The sequence below is a fragment of the Bufo bufo genome, chromosome 1 (assembly GCF_905171765.1).
Source record: "Bufo bufo chromosome 1, aBufBuf1.1, whole genome shotgun sequence".
NCBI classification, from domain to species: Eukaryota; Metazoa; Chordata; class Amphibia; order Anura; family Bufonidae; genus Bufo; species Bufo bufo.
In genome coordinates, this window is record NC_053389.1 from 589,864,680 (window position 1) to 589,889,506 (window position 24,827).

At 43.0% G+C, this 24,827-nt stretch overlaps 1 protein-coding gene across 1 annotated transcript in view; it reads left to right on the forward strand.

Moving 5' to 3' along the window:
- LOC120986031 (collagen alpha-1(VII) chain-like) overlaps positions 1-24,827 on the forward strand; it is a 570,823-nt gene that overhangs the window by 94,989 nt on the left and 451,007 nt on the right. The window contains exons 19-23 of the mRNA XM_040414311.1: positions 3,507-3,626; positions 4,626-4,772; positions 7,320-7,499; positions 8,203-8,342; positions 10,837-10,960. Of these exons, the coding sequence (XP_040270245.1) occupies positions 3,507-3,626; positions 4,626-4,772; positions 7,320-7,499; positions 8,203-8,342; positions 10,837-10,960 (711 nt within the window). The remainder of the gene's footprint in view (positions 1-3,506; positions 3,627-4,625; positions 4,773-7,319; positions 7,500-8,202; positions 8,343-10,836; positions 10,961-24,827) is intronic.

Consider the following 24,827-nt stretch of genomic DNA (forward strand, 5'->3'; position numbering starts at 1 on the left):
TGTTGTCCATTCGCTCCTGCTGTCACTGTCTAGGTCACGCTCCAGAGTGGACCCTGGCAACTTCCTGCGGCTAAGTCTAACCCTACCATCTAGGGCTCTAGTGAAAACCAGGAGTTGCTTAGTTACGCCCCTCTGGAGTATTACTAGACAGTGGCGCAGTGGGGGTTTTCTCCCACTGTGCTGACGGTACATAGAGCTCTTGTTTTGTCTGTGCTGCCTTCCCTGTTTTGTCTGTGCAATAAACTCTTATGTGTCTGTACCTGATTTCCGTTTGTTTATTGCATGACAACGCGGTGGTCTCTCCTGGGACCTCCAACTCGTGACAGAGGGCATACGGTTTGTTCTTTTCTTTAGCTCTCTGTCCACTTCAGTAACATGCTCATTTCCATCCTCCAACTGCCACCAACCAGATCCTTAAGAAGCTGTGATAACCACAGAGAGAGACCTGCAGCAAAAAGGCACTCCCCTATCAGTTGCCTACTTTTTACATTAAAGGGGCTGTGTCATCTGGGACTTTGATGGCATATTGCTAGGAATCAAAGTCAGATAGGTGCAGGTCCCACCTCTATCTCCAGAAAGGCAACTCGAAAGTGAAACAGCACTGCTCTATTTGGTTATATGGGAATGCCAAAGACAGCCGAGACAGCACTTGGCTATTTTTGGCAGCTCATAGAAAATAATGGAGAGTGGATATTCATGTGCAGCTTCTCTCTGCTCACTTCAGGGGTCCCATTCTGGAAATAGATTCACCTGACATTGGTGGCATATCCTAAAGGTGGATTTAGACGGGACGATTCTGCAGCCGATTGTCTGGAAGGAAGAGTTCCTTCCCAACAGTCGGCTGCTCATTCAGTGAAGGAGACTTGAAGAGATCTCCTCCACTGTATGAGAATGAGGGATCGCTATTGTGATCCCTTGCCCTCATACAAATTCATGATTTCTGAGCAGCAGATTGATGTTTAGACAACACGATCTGCTGTCCAGAAGCCATGATTGGTGGTGCCTGCATGAACGACAAGATCACCCGATGAACAAGCGTAGATTGTTGGGAACAACCGTTCTCAGGAACTGTTTTTCCGAATAATCTGGATGATTATTGGCTCATGTAAATGCAGCTTAATGATTTGCCACAAATGTCTCAGATGAGGCAACCCTTTAATAATGGAATAACCCCTTAAGTACCATGACACTGTTCTTTCTACAATTGATCTACTGTAGTGCAAGTTACATTTGGGATTGATATCATAATAATAAAATTAAAAAAAACACTGCTGGCTGTATCTGCCTGTTTTACCAATTATTTTGGTGTCATTAGGGATATTGCAAGTTACACAATCGGTAGATCTTTTAAAGAGGACCTTTCACCATAATAAAACCTCCCTGCACTTACTGTTATCCCCGGGCGCTGCTCCGTTCTCCGGTTATAGCCTCCGGTATCTTCATAGTTAGGCTCCACCCAGGGGAACCTGACGCCGCCTCTTTCTCCTATGCTGTAGCGCTGGCCAATCGCAGCGCTCAGCTCATAGCCTGAGAGGTGTTTTTTTTCTCTCAGGCTATGAGCTGAGCGCTGCGATTGGCCAGCGCTACAGGATGGAAGAATGAGACGCCGTCAGGTTCCCCTGGGTGAAGCCTAACTATGAAGATACCGGAGGCTATAACCGGAGAACGGAGCGGATTCCGGCAGGCAGTTCCGTCGCCGGAAATGCCTGCCAGATCCGTTAATCTGTATTCAAACAGACAGCATTTGTAGACGGATCCGAATGCGGATCTGTCTCACAAATGCATTGCAAGAATGGATCTGTCTCTCTGTTTGTCATACGGACAAACGGATCAGTTTCTATTTTTTTTCCACATTTTTAAAGGTCTGCGCATGCGCAGATCTGAATAGCGGATCCATCAATGCGGTCATTTTCAATGGATACATCACTAATACATTTCAATGGAAATTAATGCTGGATCCGGCATTCCGGCATTTGTTCCGGAATTTGTGACGGATTAATACCGCAGCATGCTGCGGTATTTTCTCCGTCTAAAACGCTGTTCAGTGACTAAACTGAAGACATCCTGATGCATACTGAACGGATTTCTCTCCATTCAGAATTCATTAGGATATAACTGATCAGTTTTTTTCCGGTATTGAGCCCCTAGGACGGAACTCAATGCCGGAAAAGAATAACGCTAGTGTGAATGTACCCTAATAAATTCAGGGGAACCTTGTATATGTTTTAACAATTTCAAGAGTAAGGGCTGATTCACACAACCGTGCTGGGCCCGGGAAACATGGTCCATGTGTTAGCCATGTCTCCTGGATCAATTGCTGCACCCCTGACCCGAGCTGACTGCATCATATGGGGTCATTTATTAAGATGGGTGTTTTAGATGCCAGTCTTAATACCCCTTGTGCTGGCACATGATGCGCCTAAGTTATGTAGAGGCGCTGGCCTCTACATACTGTAACTTAGGCGCATCCACTGCTGGCCTAAATCTACGGCAGCTCCATTGCGGGCGTAGATTTAGATCATTTTTTAAAACAGGCGTAGAAAATGATAAATGAGATGGGCTTCCCATCCAGCCCCCTTTCCCCTCCCACACCATGCTCCCTTTTTGTTTACCTGGCGCGAGTGGGGGAAAGTCGCAGATTCAGCTGCAAATCCCCTTTGTGACTGATTCTGCATCAGATATACAAAAAAAATTGCAATGTATATAATAATACATGCCCCCCATAGTGTTTTATGATAGTGTCACGAGTAATGGGGAGGAGAAATCACCAGATAACACACAGAAGAAAATAGACCGGAGTCTAGGCCTTAAATCTAAGGAAGAGGGATCGTGACCTTCTAGGAATCTCTAGACCTCTCCCTGACTCCAGCCAATATGAGTAGACCGTGAAGGTGGAAATACTCATACACCGGAACCTTAGCCCTGGTGACCCTGGAAATCCCTAGGAGTGGTTGCGGGGAATGAGACTACTGGTTCCTTCCCAGATGAAGGAACCAGCGTCTCACTGAGGCATAGAAAACAACAAACACAAGTGAACAACAAAATGCAAAACAAAATGCACTTAGTTTAGAGAAGAATAGAGGAGCAGGAGATATAAAGGGGCAACGCTCCAGCTCAACCAACTCCAGCAGGAAATATCAACCGCATGGTAAGCAGTGTGAGTCAGAACTAAATAGAGCCTCAGCAATGATCACACGCTGCACCTGACAAGAGGTGTGGTCATTACCAAACAATAACGATGCCAGGTGAAAACAGAGAGACTGTCAGATACCCTCACGTGCCGCCAGTCTCTCAGCTCTTCTCACCCCTGTCTTGGGAGGGACCATGACAGATAGTTTCTATCTGATCTTGGGTCTACTGTACTATACTTACATGATGATTAGTCAGTTTGGGTCAGGGGAGCTGTGGTTGGTCTGGACCAAGCAGGGTCATGTGATTCAGCCCTAATCCACTTTTCCCTTTTCTTTCAAATGTATCTAACTGAATTTGATATTTATTTTATGTAGTAGACTTACCAAGAGTTGACTCACTTGAAGTAAAAGAAACAACAGGGGAGAGTGTGTTACTGAGTTGGTCTGGAGTCAACGGGGCATCCTCATATCTTTTAACATGGAGGTTAACTTCGGGTAAGGAATAATCATAACTGCATTCATAGCAATACTGTTGTGAACTACTGATACCTACATACTGTTCTTTGTAGTCTGGGTGTAAAAATGTGTAATCCAAAGCTGAAATTGTAGGACTTGCTTTGTGAATAAAAAAGTATCATAGAACTCTGAAGTGGTTTTAACAACTATGCTCATGTATTTACTTACCTCATGTACATTTCCCTTATGCTTTTTTTCCAATTTGGACTCTCCTTGACCCGTTTTACCATGTAAAAAAATCCCTCTGGTTTGTCTCCATCCTGACTGCCGTACTTCCTGTTGCTGTATCCAACCAAACGCATTATGCACTTCTCCTTTCTCTACCACACCTCCAGCACTGCCCCTAACAGTGTCGTTTAAAGGGACAGAGACTGTATATTGATTTTATTTTATTTTAATTGTGTATAGATTGCATCAATTGTTTTAAAAGTGATGGGATATGAGTTTGTAATAAATGTCTGACTAAGAGCATTGTGAGCCAGCCACATTTTATTTTGTTATAACATTTGGAAATTGCTGTACGGTAGTAGCAGGCTGTGCACTGGCATTTGGGGAAATTAGTGAGCATCCCTTTTTTTGTAGTTTTGCACTTTAAATCTATGCCAGCAAGAGAGTTAAGTCTATCACACTGCCTGCTGGATGAAGCGCTAAACTTATGTATAGGTCTGCGCCTCTACATTACTTTGCCACTTCATCCAGCAGCGCAGAGGGACTTGAGACTGGAAAATGCCCCCCATAGTGTCCACAGGACAATTTCTGTTTTTTAAGCTAAAATCAGGAGTTAATCCTAAACACAAAAAAGTATAATGGAATAATAAATAATAATGAAGATAGAGAATAGATAGTTGTAATGGGAAAAAACCTTTTAAAAAGTGAACATTATTTTCATTACCTTAAAATATAGAACTATGCTGATATGTTATCTTCAGATATAGGCAAAGCTATCAAAAGAAAAAACATAATGCATTATCTTTACAGAGCCTGATGCCTCCATGGAACAACTGGCAGCATCGTACAGATCATTCAGGCTCACTGGATTACACTATGGAAAAACCTATGTTTTTGCAATAAAACCATTGTTTGGAGAAATGGAAGGACCAGAGAAAACTATAACTCAAGCTATATGTGAGAATTTACAGTTGTATATGTAATTTAAAGTGGGATGATTTTAAAAAAATACAGTTATTGACTGTATATTTTATGCAGCTTTCTAATTTACTTTCTGCATCAATTAAGGTCTGCAAATTCTTTTTTTTCCAAGAGCTGTTTTGGTTATTCCACGTAATCTTTATGTTTTTTGGTGCGCTGAATCCAAAAATGACCTCCATTTTGTCATAGGACATCACGTTTCCTGACAATTTAGGTAACTATGTTAAATAAGGCAATACCTCAAAATAAATGGAAATAGACTTATAAAATTAAAGTTTTATTACAATTTTTTAATGAAAATCCTTTTTTGAACTGAAATGAGCTCGCCTACACACTAAACTCGAAGATTCTTCCCTGCGAGGCTCCTCTTGGTACATTTACGCTTGTGAGGAGCATCTGGAATGTCTCTCTGAAGCATCCAACAGTAGTCTGCCATCATTGTAATGCTCCATTTTCCCTGGTATCTCCTTTCCATCTCTTTAATCTCTTGGTGGAATCGTTCACCTTGTTTCTCACTCACAGCACCCGAATTTTCAGGAAAGTAGTCAAGGTGGGACTGGAGGAAATGCACTTTCAAACTCATCAGGCAACCTAAAGCTTGAAATGCTTTCAGCATTCGTCCAACGATCTTTTTGTAGTGAGAAAAAAAATTTGGTCTTGTATCATCTTCAAAGTCAGAACTTGATTTGTCATCTGGTTCAGGTATGACTTCACCTTCATCGGAGCTAGGTATCTCTTCCAAGGTAGCAGGGGGCTTGGGTACTAGTATATTTGTGCCATGGGGGATGGGACGGATTGATGAGTGAAGATTGGGGTATGAAATGGAATGCTTCCATTTGGAATTAAACCCTTTCACATCGCATGAACAAAAGTAACAGTCGTCACTATGGTTCTTTTGCTCTCGCCATACCATAGGAATTCCATAACGGAAAGATTTTTTCTTACCCTTGAACCAGTTTCGGAGGTCCTCAACACACCGTTTGTACACTTTATGAAGCGTCCAAACTTTATCTTGATCTCCAATTTTTTGTCCAAAGTATGCGAAGTACACTTTTTGAACAAAGTCTGTAATATTCTGCTGTTGCTTCAACACTGTATATTCAACCACAGATGAAACAGAAACTATCTGGCGAATTAATACACTTTTGCGGACCCATAGCATAACAGTTAAAGAGTGATGAGCTAACATGAACTGCGATGAAAAAGTGTGAACAGCCTAGAACCAAGAACCTGATGAGGATTCGTGCACAAGTGTGGACTGCAGGAGAGAACAGGTCTGTGTCTGTACATGAGACGTCACAGTTCTGGCCATGCCCCCTGCACTGACCGGAGCTGCTGCTATCTGCCCTGTGTCTCCCTCCCACTGAATTCTTCAGGAAGGATTAGCCCCTTCTACCATTAGAAGCACAGACTCAGGGCTGAGGCTTAGGCTACATGCACACGACCGTGCCGTTTTTTTGCGGTCCGCAAACTGCGGATCCGCAAAAAACGGAAGCCGCCCGTGTGCCTTCCGCAATTTGCGGAACGGACGGACCATTGTAGACATGCCTATTCTTGTCCACAAAACGGACAAGAATAGGACATGCTATATTTTTTTTGCGGGGCCTCGGAACGGAGCAACGAATGTGGACAGCACGCAGAGTGCTGTCCGCATCTTTTGCGGCTCCATTGAAGTGAATGTATCCGCACCCGACGACGGCTCGGATGTGGACCTGAAAAACAGTCATGTGCATGAGGCCTTACGCATACAGCATGCTGCTGAGTATCCCAGTAGTCAGACATGTCACTTAGAGCAGCACTTGTATTCGCCCCCTTTGCAGAGGGAGAGGGGCAGAGATTGTTTACCTGCAAATAACAACAAAGGGCCAGAAGAGATCTAGGGAAATATAATTTTTTCCCCCTAAAACTTGCTTAGCTTATGTATATATTGCTGACCATCAGATTTACAGTGCTATACTTTTTTTTTTTACATAACTCGGACAACCCCTTTAAGGTTTTTAGGGGCATTTTATATCTTAAATGCATTTATGCGAATTAATCAATAGTAATTTGGACTTTAAATTTGGTTAAAAACCCCATAATATAAAACAATACCAAAAATGTAAAAAAATTTATAAATTTTAAGACAATTTTGCATTTTGTGGCAAATTATGACATCTAGGAGTTTTTTCAATATTTTAGCAAACCAAAATACATGGAAATTAGATGAAAATAATCAAACAGCTTTTTAGTCGCAGACCTGTGCATAGTTTTCAAGATCTCTCTCTTGTGATGGAACCATTCTTGTTTAAATGTAGATGCTGAAAACCAGTCCTGGTAATTACCTGCCCACACAGGTCAACTGTATCCAAGCTCTCTCTTGTAATGTAACTCTCTAATCAAGGCATAATCAAAACAGGCTTTTCACCCTTTAAACTACAAGGAAGAATACTGTTACAAAAATATAATTTTTGTGAACATTTTATAGAACTTTAACAGTGTATTACATTTTTTTTTGCTTTATGTACAATATTTTTCTTACAGATGGACCAGTGAAAAGACCAGCTATTCCCATCCCCACTGTGAATGGACCTAGGATAACGACATCTATTGAAAAGACAACCACGTCAACACCAGTTGAACGTCCTCCACTAACAATACCACAAATTTCCAAATCTACCAGTTCTGCTGCCAGAGGAACTTCAGCGTCTGTTTCTGAGCCCAGTAAATACTTATTTCCAAAATCAAATGTTTGTGAACATAATTTTCTAGTGCCCTGAGTTTCTAAACAGCTAGACTGACCTAACCTACCAAAATGTATGCTTTGACATATTATAGAGACATGCCAGTCAGCATCAGTAAACTGGTACCTTAATTGGTTCCGAAAACCATAGAGAACCTTAAAGCCCATTGGCACCACTCAGAGATTTTCAAAAAGAATTTCCAAAGCAACTTTCTAAGCAAACTGGTTTGAATATTTTCTGCATTCATTCTTTTTATATTAAATATCCATTGTAGTTCAATGGAATTTATGAATTTGATCTTCTGACCTATAGATAACAAGCATATTTTTGGTGGATTTTTACAGGAGTAAATGCTCTAAAATAATATCTATTTTTTAACATGTATTTATGTATTTATTTATTAATGATATGAGAAATAGATAACCCCTTTAATAAGCAATCATTTACTATTAGGGGACAAGTACCTTCCACGGTAGGTACACTATAAATTAAAATACATAAGTTATTTTTTCCTAAGCATAACATATTCAGATTAAATTTTTGTTTTGTATTCAGCAATTATGAAATGTGACACGACTACCTCTAAAAAAGCTAAATTTATTTTAAATGCTTTTGTTATAACATTGGCTACATTTGCATTCAGAGCCTAATTACTATAATAATTTGTTTCCTTTCTTCCTCAGTCTGTGCAAAGTTAAAAGCTGATATAGTATTGCTTGTGGATGAGTCTTCCAGCATTGGGCCTGGTAATTTTAACAAGGTCAAAGATTTTCTCTATAGAATAGTATCATATTTTCCCAAAATTGGACCCCAAGGGGCACAGGTAGGATCAATGCTATAGCTTTGTGCTCTTATCAATGCTATTGAACAGTTTTTATACATTTGAAGCCTTTATCTAGATTACAAAATATGTATTTATGAAGTTACTGTACCTTAAAGGTTCTCACAAGAAATAGTTTATGGAATGAGTTTCAATACCTGGTTTAAAGAAACATAAGATCAATTTTTTTTTTTTTTTAAAGATGTAATACTTATATGGCTTTCTTACAGTTGTGATTATCTTGTTTATATTTTTAACAACTAATACTATTCTTTTCAGTTTTGTCTAATTCAGACACATAAATGCATATTTTGTACTGGTGTTTTTGTTATTTGCTTGGCATTTTTTGTCTTTGTTGCTTCTTTTAAAAGATGCAGTATTCTCATAGCTCTTGGCGTTTTTTCAAGCTTTTTGTCAACACTTTCTCTATAGGGGAAAATGCCATGAAGAAAACTCCAGTGGCAAGACACATTGTGTGCAGAAAATGCCAGTAAAATGACAAAAACTGCAGCAAAAACCTCATGTGCCAAAAAATGCTTGTGCTTTTTTTTTGCCATTTTTTACAGGTTAAAAAATAACTGAGCCACATTAATGTGGGTAAGAATCCTTACATAAAAAAGGTGTAGTATACTGTAGAGCAGTTGTCAGCAACTTTTGGCACCCCAGAGAACACCCAAACAAATATGCCTGCTTGGAGTTGTAGTTTCACATCAGTTGAAGTGCTTTATTTTGCCGACCACTGCTTTACATTATGCCCCAGCATGATTCTCCTACTATGTGTAAAGGCCAAGAACTTTTTAGGGCTGACACAGTATAGACAAAATATGAAGCTAAGGCAGAACTGTCTTTTTTTTTTATTTATCTTGGTTTCTAGTGAAAAATAAAAGTAATAATACCTTAATCCCCAGGGGTTAACATCATTTCACATTGTAATGTCTATATTAACTTGGACATATGTTCCATATGTACAGTACAGACCAAAAGTTTGGACACACCTTCTCATTCAAAGAGTTTTCTTTATTTTCATGACTATGAAAATTGTAGATTCACACTGAAGGCATCAAAACTATGAATTAACACATGTGGAATTATATACATAACAAACAAGTTCTTCAAAGTAGCCACCTTTTGCTTTGATTACTGCTTTGCACACTCTTGGCATTCTCTTGATGAGCTTCAAGAGGTAGTCCCCTGAAATGGTTTTCACTTCACAGGTGTGCCCTGTCAGGTTTAATAAGTGGGATTTCTTGCCTTATAAATGGGGTTGGGACCATCAGTTGCGTTGAGGAGAAGTCAGGTGGATACACAGCTGATAGTCCTACTGAATAGACTGTTAGAATTTGTATTATGGCAAGAAAAAAGCAGCTAAGTAAAGAAAAACGAGTGGCCATCATTACTTTAAGAAATGAAGGTCAGTCAGGCGAAAAATTGGGAAAACTTTGAAAGTAAGGGCTATTTGACCATGAAGGAGAGTGATGGGGTGCTGCGCCAGATGACCTGGCCTCCACAGTCACCGGACCTGAACCCAATCGAGATGGTTTGGGGTGAGCTGGACCGCATAGTGAAGGCAAAATGGCTAACAAGTGCTAAGCATCTCTGGGAACTCCTTCAAGACTGTTGGAAGACCATTTCAGGGGACTACCTCTTGAAGCTCATCAAGAGAATGCCAAGAGTGTGCAAAGCAGTAATCAAAGCAAAAAGTGGCTACTTTGAAGAACCTAGAATATGACATATTTTCAGTTGTTTCACACTTGTTTGTTATGTATATAATTCCACATGTGTTAATTCATAGTTTTGATGCCTTCAAAGTCATGAAAATAAAGAAAACTCTTTGAATGAGAAGGTGTGTCCAAACTTTTGGTCTGTACTGTACATGTCTAAAAAATACTGCTCCATTGTTTTTTGTACCTTTTTGTGTGACACAATTATATATCTAATTACAATCTTGTAGTACTGTTTATTAAAGGATTTGTCTAAAATTAGCAAAAATGTGGGCCCCAGAAGGGATGGTATAAATAGCAAATACAAATATAGAAGTATTTCTTTCCTGTTCAATTACCTACCGTTCCAGAACTGCTACTCCAGTCCTCCCTGCTAGTCTTTGTCTGCAGCACTTATATCACTCCAACAACACTTGATTGGTGCAGCCAATCACTGTCCTCAAAAATACATTGTGGAGGCTAGAAATTAGCTGCATCGGTCACATGTTAGTGACGTGCCGCCAGCACTGCAGCCCTGTAAACAAAGACTGGAAGGAAGGTCTGGAATGGTGGTGCTGGAGAAGTGGGCCATTTAACACAAAAGTAATGCCTGTTTTAATATCTTACAACATTTTCTCCTAATCTTTGACAACCCCTTTATATTCAGAAGGATATATATATATATATATATATATATATACACACACACACAGTATATATATATATGAATTTTTCCATGGATATAGGAAGTATTCTCTAATTCACAGTGCTGACAAGTAATACCTATTGTATATTAGATTGCTATTGTTCAATACAGTGAAGAACCGAGAACAGAGTTTCACTTGAACCAACACAAGGAGAGGAATTCTGTTTTGAAGGCCATTAGAAACATGCAATATTTTGGAGGCAACACCAATACAGGTAGTTACTGCTGTTGGAAAATGTTGCAAATCTTTTGTTACAGAATAACGTTTGGGCATTTGTATCCAACATTGATGCCAGTCAACCCCCTGAGCATTTTTTCACAAGTTTCACTCTGCATGACCTGAATCCTGTGTTGTCTGTGTTCTCAGAGGACTTTTGATATAGTAGTTAAATAATTTGTAAAAAAAAAAAAAAGTACAGTGTACAAGCTCTCGGTAGAAGTAGCATTGTATTATACTGCAACTAAAAAAATATATATGTATATATATATATATTTTTTAACCACTCTTAGAAACCTTACCTTTGATGCTTGTCAATAATGTGTCTCACAACAATTTCAGTACTGTACAAACATTTTAGGCAGGTGTGGGAAAAATGCTGCATATAAGAATGCTTTCAAAAATAGATGTTATTAGAAAAAAACATAAAAATCTGTTGTAACTATACATATATAACTTTTAACAGTTTTTTTCCCAATAGTGTTAATAGTTTATTTTTGTCAGTAAACAAAATGCAAAGTGAATGAGCAAAAGAGAAATCTGAATCAAATCAATATTTGATGTGACCACCCTCTGCCATCAAAGCAGCATCAATTCTTCTAGGTACACTTGCACATAGTTTTTGAAGAAACTCAACAGGGAGGCTGTTCCAGATATCTTGAAGAACTACCCACAGATCTGTCAATGTAGGCTTGCTCAAATTCTTCTGTCTCTTCCTGTATTAGAAGAAAGACTCTACAATGCTGACATCAGGGCTCCGTGGGGGCCATATCATCACCTCCAGCACTCCTTGTTCTTCTTTATGCTAAAGATGAACTGCACATCTTGAAACTTCCAGTCTGCTTTGAAATCTTTGCTTGGGAGAGACCTTGCTGATACAGTATAACTAGGGGCGTAGCTAGAACTGACACACACTTCTTTGCTATCCCTTCTTCCCATGAAAACCCCACTCGTGGCTATTTTTCACTTTTTAAAAATGTATTTACTGTAATTTTTAGCGTCCATTTTGACAGTGGTGATGAGTCACCTGTGTGGCACATGACCCACTTACAAGCTTAATGGGGGACACATCACTGCTGCAACCAGTAATTGGCTGCAGTGGTCAAGTCCCCCACTGTTTGGAGACCCAGGACCTGCACAGATGGCAGAGATGCTAATTATGGCACATTTACATATAAACGCACCCGATGCCAGCTCAGGATTATCCTGGCACCGCTTGTGTGCATATGTAAGTGTGCCAATATAAGCACTAGCACACAGCGCAGCAGCGGGGCAGAGGGGGCAGGCTGCTATGTACTGCATGCTATAGTACAGGAGGCTGGTAGAGGAAGGAATGGGCATCCCACCCTCTGCCCACTCCTTCCTCTGCCAGCCTCCTGTACTATAGCATGCATGCTGTGAAAAATGGAAATGTAAACAAGACCTAAGATCTCATTTCTAATCCACAAGATAGAGGATAAGTATCTGATTGGTGGGGATCTGACCACAGGAAATCAGAATGAGATTACAGTTTCTTTCTAGCAGTCGGACCCCAACTGATCAGATACCTTTCCCCTATCCTGTGGATAGGGGATATGTTCTTATGGTGGGACAACCCCTTACTGTACAAAAAGAAACAATACATTATGATGTATACATAAAAAAAAAATATATATATATATATATATATATATATATATACAGTACAGGCCAAAAGTTTGGACACACCTTCTCATTCAAAGAGTTTTCTTTATTTTCATGACTATGAAGGCATCAAAACTATGAATTAACACATATGGAATTATATACATAACAAACAAGTGTGAAACAACTGAAAATATGTCATATTCTAGGTTCTTCAAAGTAGCCACCTTTTGCTTTGATTACTGCTTGGCACACTCTTGGCATTCTCTTGATGAGCTTCAAGAGGTAGTCCCCTGAAATGGTCTTCCAACAGTCTTGAAGGAGTTCCCAGAGATGCTTAGTACTTGTTGGCCCTTTTGCCTTCACTCTGCGGTCCAGCTCACCCCAAACCATCTCGATTGGGTTCAGGTCCGGTGACTGTGGAGGCCAGGTCATCTGGCGCAGCACCCCATCACTCTCCTTCATGGTCAAATAGCCCTTACTTTCAAAGTTTTCCCAATTTTTCGGCTGACTGACTGACCTTAATTTCTTAAAGTAATGATGGCCACTCGTTTTTATGTACTTAGCTGCTTTTTTCTTGCCATAATACAAATTCTAACAGTCTATTCAGTAGGACTATCAGCTGTGTATCCACCTGACTTCTCCTCAACGCAACTGATGGTCCCAACCCCATTTATAAGGCAAGAAATCCCACTTATTAAACCTGACAGGGCACACCTGTGAAGTGAAAACCATTTCAGGGGACTACCTCTTGAAGCTCATCAAGAGAATGCCAAGAGTGTGCAAAGCAGTAATCAAAGCAAAAGGTGGCTACTTTGAAGAACTTAGAATATTACATATTTTCAGTTGTTTCACACTTGTTTGTTATGTATATAATTCCACATGTGTTAATTCATAGTTTTGATGCCTTCAGTGTGAATCTACAATTTTCATAGTCATGAAAATAAAGAAAACTCTTTGAATGAGAAGGTGTGTCCAAACTTTTGGTTTGTACTGTATATATATGTCTCTCTCTATATACATATATATACACATATATATATATATATATATATATATATATACATATATACAGTACAGACCAAAAGTTTAGACACACCTTCTCATTCAAAGAGTTTTCTTTATTTTCATGACTATGAAAATTGTAGATTCACACTGAAGGCATCAAAACTATGAATTAACACATGTGGAATTATATACATAACAAACAAGTATGAAACAACTGAAAATATGTCATATTCTAAGTTCTTCAAAGTAGCCACCTTTTGCTTTGATTACTGCTTTGCACACTCTTGGCATTCTCTTGATGAGCTTCAAGAGGTAGTCCCCTGAAATGGTTTTCACTTCACAGGTGTGCCCTGTCAGATTTTATAAGTGGGATTTCTTGCCTTATAAATGGGGTTGGGACCATCAGTTGCGTTGAGGAGAAGTCAGGTAGATACACAGCTGATAGTCCTACTGAATAGACTGTTAGAATTTGTATTATGGCAAGAAAAAAGCAGCTAAGTAAAGAAAAACGAGTGGCCATCATTACTTTAAGAAATTAAGGTCAGTCAGTCAGCCAAAAATTTGGGAAAAGTTTGAAAGTAAGGGCTATTTGACCATGAAGGAGAGTGATGGGTTGCTGCGCCAGATGACCTGGCCTCCACAGTCACCGGACCTGAACCCAATCGAGATGGTTTGGGGTGAGCTTGACCGCAGAGTGAAGGCAAAAGGGCCAACAAGTACTAAGCATCTCTGGGAACTCCTTCAAGACTGTTGGAAGACCATTTCAGGGGACTACCTCTTGAAGCTCATCAAGAGAATGCCAAGAGAGTGTGCAAAGCAGTAATCAAAGCAAAAGGTGGCTACTTTGAAGAACCTAGAATATGACATATTTTCAGTTGTTTCACACTGGTTTGTTATGTATATAATTCCACATGTGTTAATTCATAGTTTTGATGCCTTCATAGTCATGAAATTAAAGAAAACTCTTTGAATGAGAAGGTGTGTCCAAACTTTTGGTCTGTACTGTATATATATATATATATATATATTGTAAGGGATCGCCTCTTATTCGGGGGTCATTCTCACAATGATATTCATCGACCACAGGGTTAGGGGCCAAACATTGCTTTTATTTGGCACCTCAGCAAAACAAAAACAAACAATACAAATAAAACACCTGAACGGCTGGGCTCTAACTAAACATGAGGACTCCCTACCTCACTGAAAGCCCCGTTCACACACGGAAACAACATGCAGCCAAACAATCCAGCACTTCCAGGCTGTAACAAAGCCCAGTACCTTTGGGGGATTGTGGCCCAGAAGTCCTCCTGACTCTGGCCTAGCGACTGTCGATTCCAAGACCTCGCGGAATCCCCCAAAGTTCAGGCTAACACCTAGCCCCATGGCCCCTCTGCCAGCTCGGCTGAGCCCACCTGTACAGAGCCTTCCCAGGCCTCTGCTGCACACAGACTCTTCCTCCTCCTAACAGTCTGGACTGGGCTCTTATCCCAGACTGATTGTTCAACCTGGTGCGGCCTCTGACCTGCTGATTGACAGCGAAGAAATGGAAACTCCTGCCATATCTCTCCCCTAGCAGCCGTGAGGCCTGTCACTGCTTCACATATCCCCCCCCCCCTTTGTTCAAGCCCGTAGGGGTGAACACTAGCACCAAACCCAGATGCTTGTGAGAGGGCATCTACCTGGCCTACAGTCTTCCCTTTATTCTGCCAGACCCAGGACAACAGCGCTTGGTTTGTCACGAACACGAGTTTATTATGGAGTAGATCATATCTATGGGACTTTCTTCCCCATCTCATGAGCAGGTACTCTCTTTCACGAGCGAGGATCTTACACCTTCGCACCCGTGACCTCTCTCTTTTCTTTCTTTCTCTCTCCACATTTGGCCTTCGGCCTCTGGAACTTCTCTCAGAAGATGTTTTTATATGATCGGCAAGCTCTCTTTTTTGATTCTCGGGCTTCTGTACATGCTCCTCATGTCCTTTCTTGGACTACTGCAACTCTTGACTGAACGGTTCCAGTTCATGGTTGTGTCTCGACCCTTTCTCCTTCAGCAGAGCAGGCTTGTCCCCGCACGCTTTTTTAAAGTGCCTCCGGTGCACATTTTCCATCTTCCCAGCCATGGTTTCCCCCACATTGGCAGCAGTTTCAGAGACCTCTGCTTCTTTAGTGGCTTTTTCCACATCAGTAGCTACTCCTTCGGTCTCTGCAGCACCTGAGAACTTCACGTCCCCGAGCACCTCGGCCTTAACTTCTTCAGCCTTTGTTTCCTTGGACCCGACATCATATACTTGCCCTTTTAAGTCCTTCTCCTCTTTCTCCAGAGGCTCACCCAGGACACTGTTCTCCTTTTGGGAGGAATTCGGGAGAGCCAGCACACAGTAGTAGACAGGATCTTCATACTGGTCGTCCATCTCCTCATATTTCTTCCTCAGCAGGCTGCTGGCTACTTGGAAGACCTTGTAGGCGGAGGGGACGTCTTTTGCGACCTGGTCCTGGTTACACACTGTCATGAGACTCTTGGCCTCTGCATCCACATCAGCCCCATCAACGGGTTCAGCAGAAAGACCTTCCATCTTCTCTGCCTCGGGCGGTACTACAGCGCCATCATCTCCAGACCGCCTCCTAACAGGCTCTGGCTTAGAGCTCTTGACATCCTTCAGAGGACTCTCCTCTTCAGGTTTCTCATTTTCCACCTGCTGCTCGAGAGCACGCTTAGACTTCTCCAACTCATAGACGTTCTTCCCGACGTCATCTTTTGAGCTCAATAGATCTTCCATCTCTGCTCTGAGTTGCCTGTTCAGCCTCTCAAATTCATCTCGCTCCTCAAGTACTTATTCAAGAGCTCTGGCCAAGGAGAGGGCCTTGGTTGCCTTCTCTCGAGCATCAGTCTCCGCTTGGTCGTGTTCTTCGGCATATCTGGCCGAGTTGGTTTTCTCTTCAGACAGGAGCTTGTCCAACATCTTCTGTTTCTTCTCCAATTTAGACACAATTAGTTTCTGGTGGTCCAGGTCTAACATCCGATCACGCAACTCTTAATCAAGTTGAGCCATCCTGGCTTCCAACTGTCTTTTCTCCTCCAAGAGAGCAGATTTTTCTGAGGCGCTGTTTAGAACCTCATCAGCCAGCTCATCTTTTTCCTGCTCTGCATGAAGTCTGGATCGCTCAGAAGCTGCAAGTTCCTCTTGAAGTTCTGCAGAATTTCTGCTTCTATTAGTGACTCTAGTTCTATCTATCTCTTTCTGTGACACCTCTGGAGATTCCTGAAGTTGCTCTGCGAGAACCGCTAGCCCCATCTCTAGTGTATCTAGGGACTTTGCAGAGCGAGCGAAAACATCTTCAAGTTTGTAGCTGTACTGTCCTGTCAGGTCATCTACAACTGTCTGGATATGAGCTTCAGGCACTAGGCTGTCACCCGACTGAACTCTCGTCTCGTCAGATATAACTGTCATCTGGTCGCTACTAGTAACCACTTTAGTTTTGCTGGGTCTTGACATGGTAGCCTCACTCTCGGAGTTGCTAACTGTCATGGCACATACGCCACTTATACTGGTCGTGTCATTATTAACCCTGACCTCTAGGGGCACCCATGAGTCAATCCCCACCTGGGACATTTTATTAATCATAGAAACCTGTGGAGACTGCACATCCACATCTGGTACGTGTGGTACACCCTCTAGCCCCGCCACATTTTCTACAATAGGGTCTCCTAGCAGTGTTTCTTCAACATTTATCAACACTTTTATATCAGACACATGTTTACCAACAGGGGGAGCTTTTTTCCCAATCACAGCCTGCAAAGGAAAAGGCATGTTATTATTATCACATATTTCACATGACATCACATTCCCATTTTGCATTTCAGCAAACATGGTACCATCACTTTGCACCTTATCTGCACCCTTGTTCTCAATGTGCAGCTCCTTGACATTATCGTTTAAAGGGACAGGTACAGGTTCTGCAGGAGTTTTGTCACTCTCTGCAGAAGTGTCTCCATTACTTAAAACCTCCAAGCATAAGAGGAAATTACGGCCCACTATTCCCTCATGTACTGTATGAGCGTATTTGTAACATCAGGTTCACAAGTCCCAGTTCTCACCGGAGACTCTCCCTCAGTGAGAACCACCTGATAGTCCGTATTATTCACATAATTGTCCCGAACATGTAACACTCTATCAGTCTCTGGGGAGGCCATCATGCTACCTCTTACCTGGGCTAGCATGGGATCTCTGACTTTCACCACCCCAAATCTAGCTTTGATCACAGGCTCTTTGGGCGACCCAGAAACCTTCTCCCCTCCAGGTTCCTGCGAGGGAGTAACCGCAACAGGCTTACCCGCCTGTTCAAACAGTGTTTTTCCGAATGTCATACACTTCCGAGATGGTTTTTCGCCTGCGGCCGGCTCACGGTCACTGGATCTGCCACACAACTATTAACAGGAACAGTCTTACCGCCTGACGTCGTGGACATCTCTACCAAGATCACCAGCCTTCTCTTGGTTCCTGGTATTCAGAACACCCGCAGACTCCTTACTGCAAAAGTTGCCACCGGAAACAGCATGGCCTGGAGTCCTGACTTTTCCTGGACGGTAACTCCAGCCACACTCTTTAGGACTTTGCGCACACGTGCAGGAAACATAGGATCTCCTAAAAGCCGCACCGCTCTCCACCTCCTTTTCTTCCCGACGGTTGCCCTTGGCAACGGCACACATCTTTTTCTCTGGAACTCCAGCCGCACAACTCGAAGCCTTTTTTCCGCTCCATAGCTTCCAGAAGAACGGAAAGTCTTTGCTAAGCACAAACTCCACTTCCAGGGTCTCACATTTTAAGAGCTCCCATTGCACAGGGCCATAGTCCGTGATAAAGGTCAGAGACACGGTGACATCTGTCTCTGGCCCCCTCTTTAGAAAGTACAGTACTTCGGGCTTAACCCAGGACACGCGTTGGCGGGAATCTAAAGTGACCCACAGCGGGATTCCCCCAATCACCAACTCGCAGGATCTTTCTGTATCAGATCCTCTGACCTCACAATCATCCATTGCACAGTCCTGCTGCAGGTGGGTCTGCACAGACCTCATAGTGACAACAACAACAAAAAAAAAAATATATATATTTTTTTTTTCCCTCAGTCAGTCTCTCCTCTGGGCTTCTGGCCCTTTAAATATCTGCACCACAGCAAAAATAGTCCACAATAGCACGAGCAGCACCTGCTCCACCGAACAAACAGGCTTCCGGACCTTTAACTCCACACACTGCAAAACAGCTTTCAGCAGCACCTGCTGTCTCGTCGTTGCCCCTAGCAACCGATCGTTGCCCTTCTCTCATGGAAAACCTGCCCGCATCCGACACCAATTGTAAGGGATCGCCTCTTATTCGGGGGTCATTCTCACAATGATCTTCATCGACCACAGGGTTAGGGGCCAAACATTGCTTTTATTTGGCACCTCAGCAAAACCAACACAAACAATACAAATAAAACACCTGCCCGGCTGGGCTCTAACTAAACATGAGGACTCCCTACCTCACTGAAAGCCCCGTTTACACACGGGAAGAACATGCGGCTTTTCCCAGCCAAACAATCCAGCACTTCCAGGCTGTAACAAAGTCCAGTACCTTTGGGGGATTGTGGCCCAGAAGTCCTCCTGACTCTGGCCTAGCGACCGTCGATTCCAATACCTCGCAAAATCCCCCAAAGTTCAGGCTAACACCTATCCCCGTGGCCCCTCAGCCAGCTCGGCTGAGCCCACCTGTACAGAGCCTTCCCAGGCCTCTGCTGCACACAGACTATTCCTCCTCCTAATAGTCTGGACTGGGCTGTTATCCCAGACTGATTATTCCACCTGGTGCGGCCTCTGACCTGCTGATTAACAGCGAAGAAATGGAAACTCCTGCCATATCTCTCCCCTAGCAGCCATGAGGCCTGTCACTGCCTCACAATATAGAAAAAATATAAAATTGGGCAGCACAGCTGTATATCAGGTATAGGCGGAGTGCCCGCGGCTGTAAAGGCGATCCCCCTCCAAATAATAACCGAAAAAAATTCCACGGCACCTCCAAAGCGTAAAATAGTAACAAACTTTATTCACCAGACCCGCAACGTTTCGATCCGCTTCCTGGGATCTTTCTCAGGAAGCGGATCGAAACATCGCGGGTCTGGTGAATAAAGTTTGTTACTATTTTACGCTTTGGAGGTGCAGTGGAATTTTTTTCGTGCCTCACAATATATATATATATATATATAGAGAGAGAGACACACACACATTATATATAGACGCATGCACACATGTATATATACACACACACACATATATATATATATACACTAAACAAAAATATAAACACGACACTTTCGGTTTTGCTCCCATTTTTCATGAGCTGAACTCAAAGACATTTTCTACATACACAAAAGACCCATTACTCTCAAATATTGTTCACAAATCTGTCTAAATCTGTGTTAGTGAGCACTTCTCCTTTGCCAAGATAATCCATCCCACCTCACAGGTGTGACATATGAAGGTGCTGATTAGACAGCATGAATATTGCACAGGTGTGCCTTAGACTGCCCACAATAAAAGTCCACTCTGAAATGTGCAGTTTGATCACACAGCACAATGCCACAGATGTTGCAACGTTTGAGGGAGTGTGCAATTGGAATGCTGACTGCAGGAATGTCTACCAGAGCTGTTGCCCGTGCAATGAATGTTCATTTCTCTACCATAAGCTGTCTCCAAAGGCGTTTCAGAGAATTTGGCAGTAGATCCAAACGACCTTACAACCGCAGCCCACGTGTAACCACACCAGCCCAGGACCTCCACATCCAGCATGTTCACCTCCATGATCGTCTCAGACCAGCCACCCGGACAGCTGCAGCAACAATAACCAAAGAATTTATGCACAAACTGTCAGAAACCATTTCAGGGAAGCCTATCTGCATGCTTGTCGTCCTCATCGGGGTCTGAACCTGACTGCAGTTCGTCGTCGTAACCGACTTCAGTGTGCAAATGCTCACATTCGATGGCGTCTGGCACGTTGGAGAGGCATTCTGTTCACGGATGAGTCACGGTTTTCACTGTTTAGGGCAGATGGCAGACAGCGTGTGTGGCGTCGTGTGGGTGAGCGGTTTGCTGACGTCAAAGTTGTGGATTAAGTGGCGCTTGGTGGCGGTGGGGTTATGGTATGGGCAGGCGTATGTTATGGACAACGAACACAGGTGCATTTTATTGATGGCATTTTTAATTTTTAATGCACAGAAATACCGTGACGAGATCCTGAGGTCCATTATTGTGCCATTCATCCACGATCATCACCTCATGTTGCAGCATGATAATGCACGGCCCCATATTGCAAGGATCTGTACACAATTCCTGGAATCCGAAAACATCCCAGTTCTTGCATGGCCAGCATACTCAAGTCACCGGACATGTCACCCATTGAGCACAGCTATTGAAGAGAAGTGGACCAACATTCCACAGGGGCCTTTTATTTTGGGCAGTCTAAGGCATACCTGTGCAATATTCATGCTGTCTAATGAGCACCTTGATATGCCACACCTATGAGGTGGGATGGATTATCTCGGCAAAGGAGAAGTGCTCACTAACACAGATTTAGACAGATTTGTGAACAATATTTGAGAGTAATGGGTCTTTTGTGTATGTAGAAAATGTTTCAGATGTTTGAGTTCAGCTCATGCAAAATGAGAGCAAAACCGAAAGTGTTGCGTTTATATTTTTTTTTCAGTGTATATACAGTGAGGAACAGAAGTATTTGAACACCCTGCAATTTTTCAAGTTCTCCCACTTAGAAATCATGGAGGGATCTGAAATTTACATTGTAGGTGCAGGGCCCACTGCGCTTCTATGAGCGCTTCCATCAATTCAGATGGATGCGCTCTGTGCTGGAGTGCAGGAAGCTGCAGTCCTTTCACTTACGCAGCTTCAGACTGGAGCAAGGTAGCATCCTCTGATGGGTCACATGAGGCTGGCTGCTACTGTCCTCCTTACAAGCTCCTGTGCTGCGTAACTTCAGACACGCCCCCTCTTCACTCCAGCAGAGAAGACATGTTGCCCTACCAGCTTCAGACACGCCCGCTCTACACAGGACATGCTGCCTGAGGAGGAGAGAGACCCCAGCAGCTGGAGCAGAAGTGTAAAGACAGTCTGTGAGTGAGTCTGCACTGTGACTGTCTCTTCTCTGTGGGACAGGAAGGGTGGGGGCGGGGTCAGGGAATTCTTCAAGCTGCTGCTTGATGCTGTAGTAGACCAGCAGCTTCATAATATTTAGTTGTTTTACTGCCTCATTCAGCAGTTTGCCTCCATGACACCTGCACCTGCCCCACATATCCTGTCCTATCTCATTCTCATGGAGCCCTTGCTGTCTCCTATCCTCCCTCATGTATCAAAGCTCCTGTTCCACCCTCCTATCTCCTATTGCTGCCCTGCACAGACCTCCTGCCACTACTTCTTATTTGAATCCCCCTCAGAGCCTTTTTCACCTACTTGCTGTGTACACCCCTCTTGTCCATCCAGGGCCCAAGGCCCCTGTCTCACTCCTCTGCCTCTCATTATGGTGGTGTCTAAACCGCATGCACCATAAGGACCTTTTAACATCACAGGGTCACGTGACTGTGCCCCCCACCCCATACTGTGCCCCCTTATACCCTGCATTGTCCCCTCTTACCATACCCTGTACAGTGCCCCTAGTCATTCCCTATACTGTGCCCTTTTATACCATTTTATCCGGTCACTGTTTGGTGGTGCTATCCAGTCAATGTATGGCGGTGTTATCCGGTCACTGTATAGAGGTGTTATCCGGTGACTGTATGGTGGTGGTATCCAATAACTGTAGGGCAATAACTGTATCCCCTTCCCTGCCCATGTCACCTTTTTTAGGCCTGGCATGAGTGGGGAAAAGTTGCAGATTGTAGTGCTTAGGACCTTTGCGCCACAATATGTGTCAGAAATACGCCTAATATATGTGTATATCTATTTAATAAATGCCCCCCTAATTGTATTATTATTCCAGGGTAGGGCTAATATCTTTATAGTATATAGATTCTAATGTATTACACTATGCCCTGTATTTCCCAATAGATAAATGATTGTTAGGAAACACAGTCCACACCGCCGACCACCAGGACCAGGTTCTGACAGAGCGTCTTTACATGGCAGCCTCCCCTCTCAACCCTGCTGCTTCGCTGTGTACTAGTGCTTATTCTGGCACTAAGGCTGGTTTCACATCACATTTTTGCCATCCGTTTAATGTATACCAAAAAGGTATACATTAACAGATGCCTCAGACTGATGCCATACAGTGGCGTCCGTTCACCGTACGGTTCCATTGTAAAAATAAAATATACGCTAACGTATGTACTTTTTCCTGGACTCTGCAGGATACAAAATTGTGGTGTGCTGCACATTTGTATACATCAAACCGATAGGAAAAACGTGATGCGAACCTACTGGGGGGGAGGGGCTGTCGGCGTACTAAAATTTGCTGTGGGGCCCAGTCAGTTCTAGCTATATCACTGCACAGCTCCTTCTCTCCTCCAGTCCCGGCGGTGACATCATCACATGTGTCTTACTGCTGCAGCGGGCCTGAGGAGAGAAGAAGTGCAGGAAGATGAGCTGCGGTTAGTAAATGACAGGACCGCCGGCTCCCCTGCGCTCCAGCAATGTTATGTATGTGAGGGGGCCACTGGTGGGTCATTACAGTGTGAGGGCCCCTTACACAGTATAATGACCCCCAGTGCCCCCCCATTTAGTATAATGATCCCCAATGACGCTCCATTCAGTATAATGACCCCCAGAGCCCCCATTCAATATAATTACCCACAGTGACCCCCATACAGTATAATGACCCCCAGTGCCCCCTCCATACAGTATAACCCCCAGTGTGGGGGCCACTGGGGGTAATTATTCTGAATGGGGGGCGACTGTCAGTCATTATTCTGAATGGAGGGCCACTGTGGGGTCATTATACTGTGTGTGGGGGCATTGGGGGGTCATTATACTGTGTGAAGGGCCATTAGTGGTCATTATACTGTAAGGGGGCCACTGAGGGTTATTATACTGTGTGGTAGCCACAGGGAGACATGTAAATGTAAAAAATGTCTCAAGGGGGCCCACTGGCATTTATCGCCCAAGGGCCCACATAAACCTGGAGCCAGCCCTGCCTTCAGTCCTATGTAACACCCCACATAACACAGTGGATTATTATGTTATGTGGGGTGCTACATAGGACTGCAGGGAACATCTACTACATTATCTGTACACAGAAAGTTATCACTGTTATCTAGGCTGTTACAAATTTGCCAAATTTAAAATACATATGATTATAATAAAAAAGACTTGTAGGAGAAGATGAGACGAAGGTCACAGTAGTGAGCCAGCTCTACATATAGCAGAATACAGCACCACATACCTCTTACATCCAGTCACATCTCAGTCATGTAGACCTTCTCTTTCCTCTTCTCCTCCATCTGATACAGATCACCATGACAAATTCTTTCAGCCGCATCTCATCTCTGCAGAGTTTGTTACACAGACATGTTAGATTTCTCAATTTTTCCATCAACCTCCTCATCCTGGTGTCCCAACAATGTAATCCTGCTGCTACTCCCAATACTGTGCCCATTGTGCTCCCCAATTTCCTAGGTACTATAATGCTGAAAAAATAGTGACCCCAGTAGACATAATTGGGGTCATTTATCAAACTGGTGTAAAGTAGAACTGGCTAAGTTGCCCATAGCAGCCAAACAGATTCCACCTTTCATTTTCCAAAGGAGCTGTCAAAAATGAAAGGTGAGATCCGATTGGTTCCTATAGGCAACTAAGTCAGTTCTACTTTACACCAGTTGGATAATTTATCCCAAAGGTCCCTATAGTGTCTACAGCAATTATAATGTTCCCTAGAGTGCCCCCAGTAATAATAATAACACCTTATATTGTGCTCCAGGTAATAATGCCTGTATAGTGTCCCCAAAAATAACATCCTCTAATATAGTAATTTCCCCCACACTGCTCCATATAGTAATTTCCCCCACACTGCTCCATATAGTAATTTCCCCCACACTGCCCCCATATAGTAATTTCCCCACACTGCTACCATATAGTAATTTCCCCCACACTGCCCCCATATAGTAATTTCCCCCACACTGCCCCCATATAGTAATTTCCCCCACACTGCTCCATACAGTAATTTCCCCCACACACTGCCCCCATATATTAATTTTCTCCACAC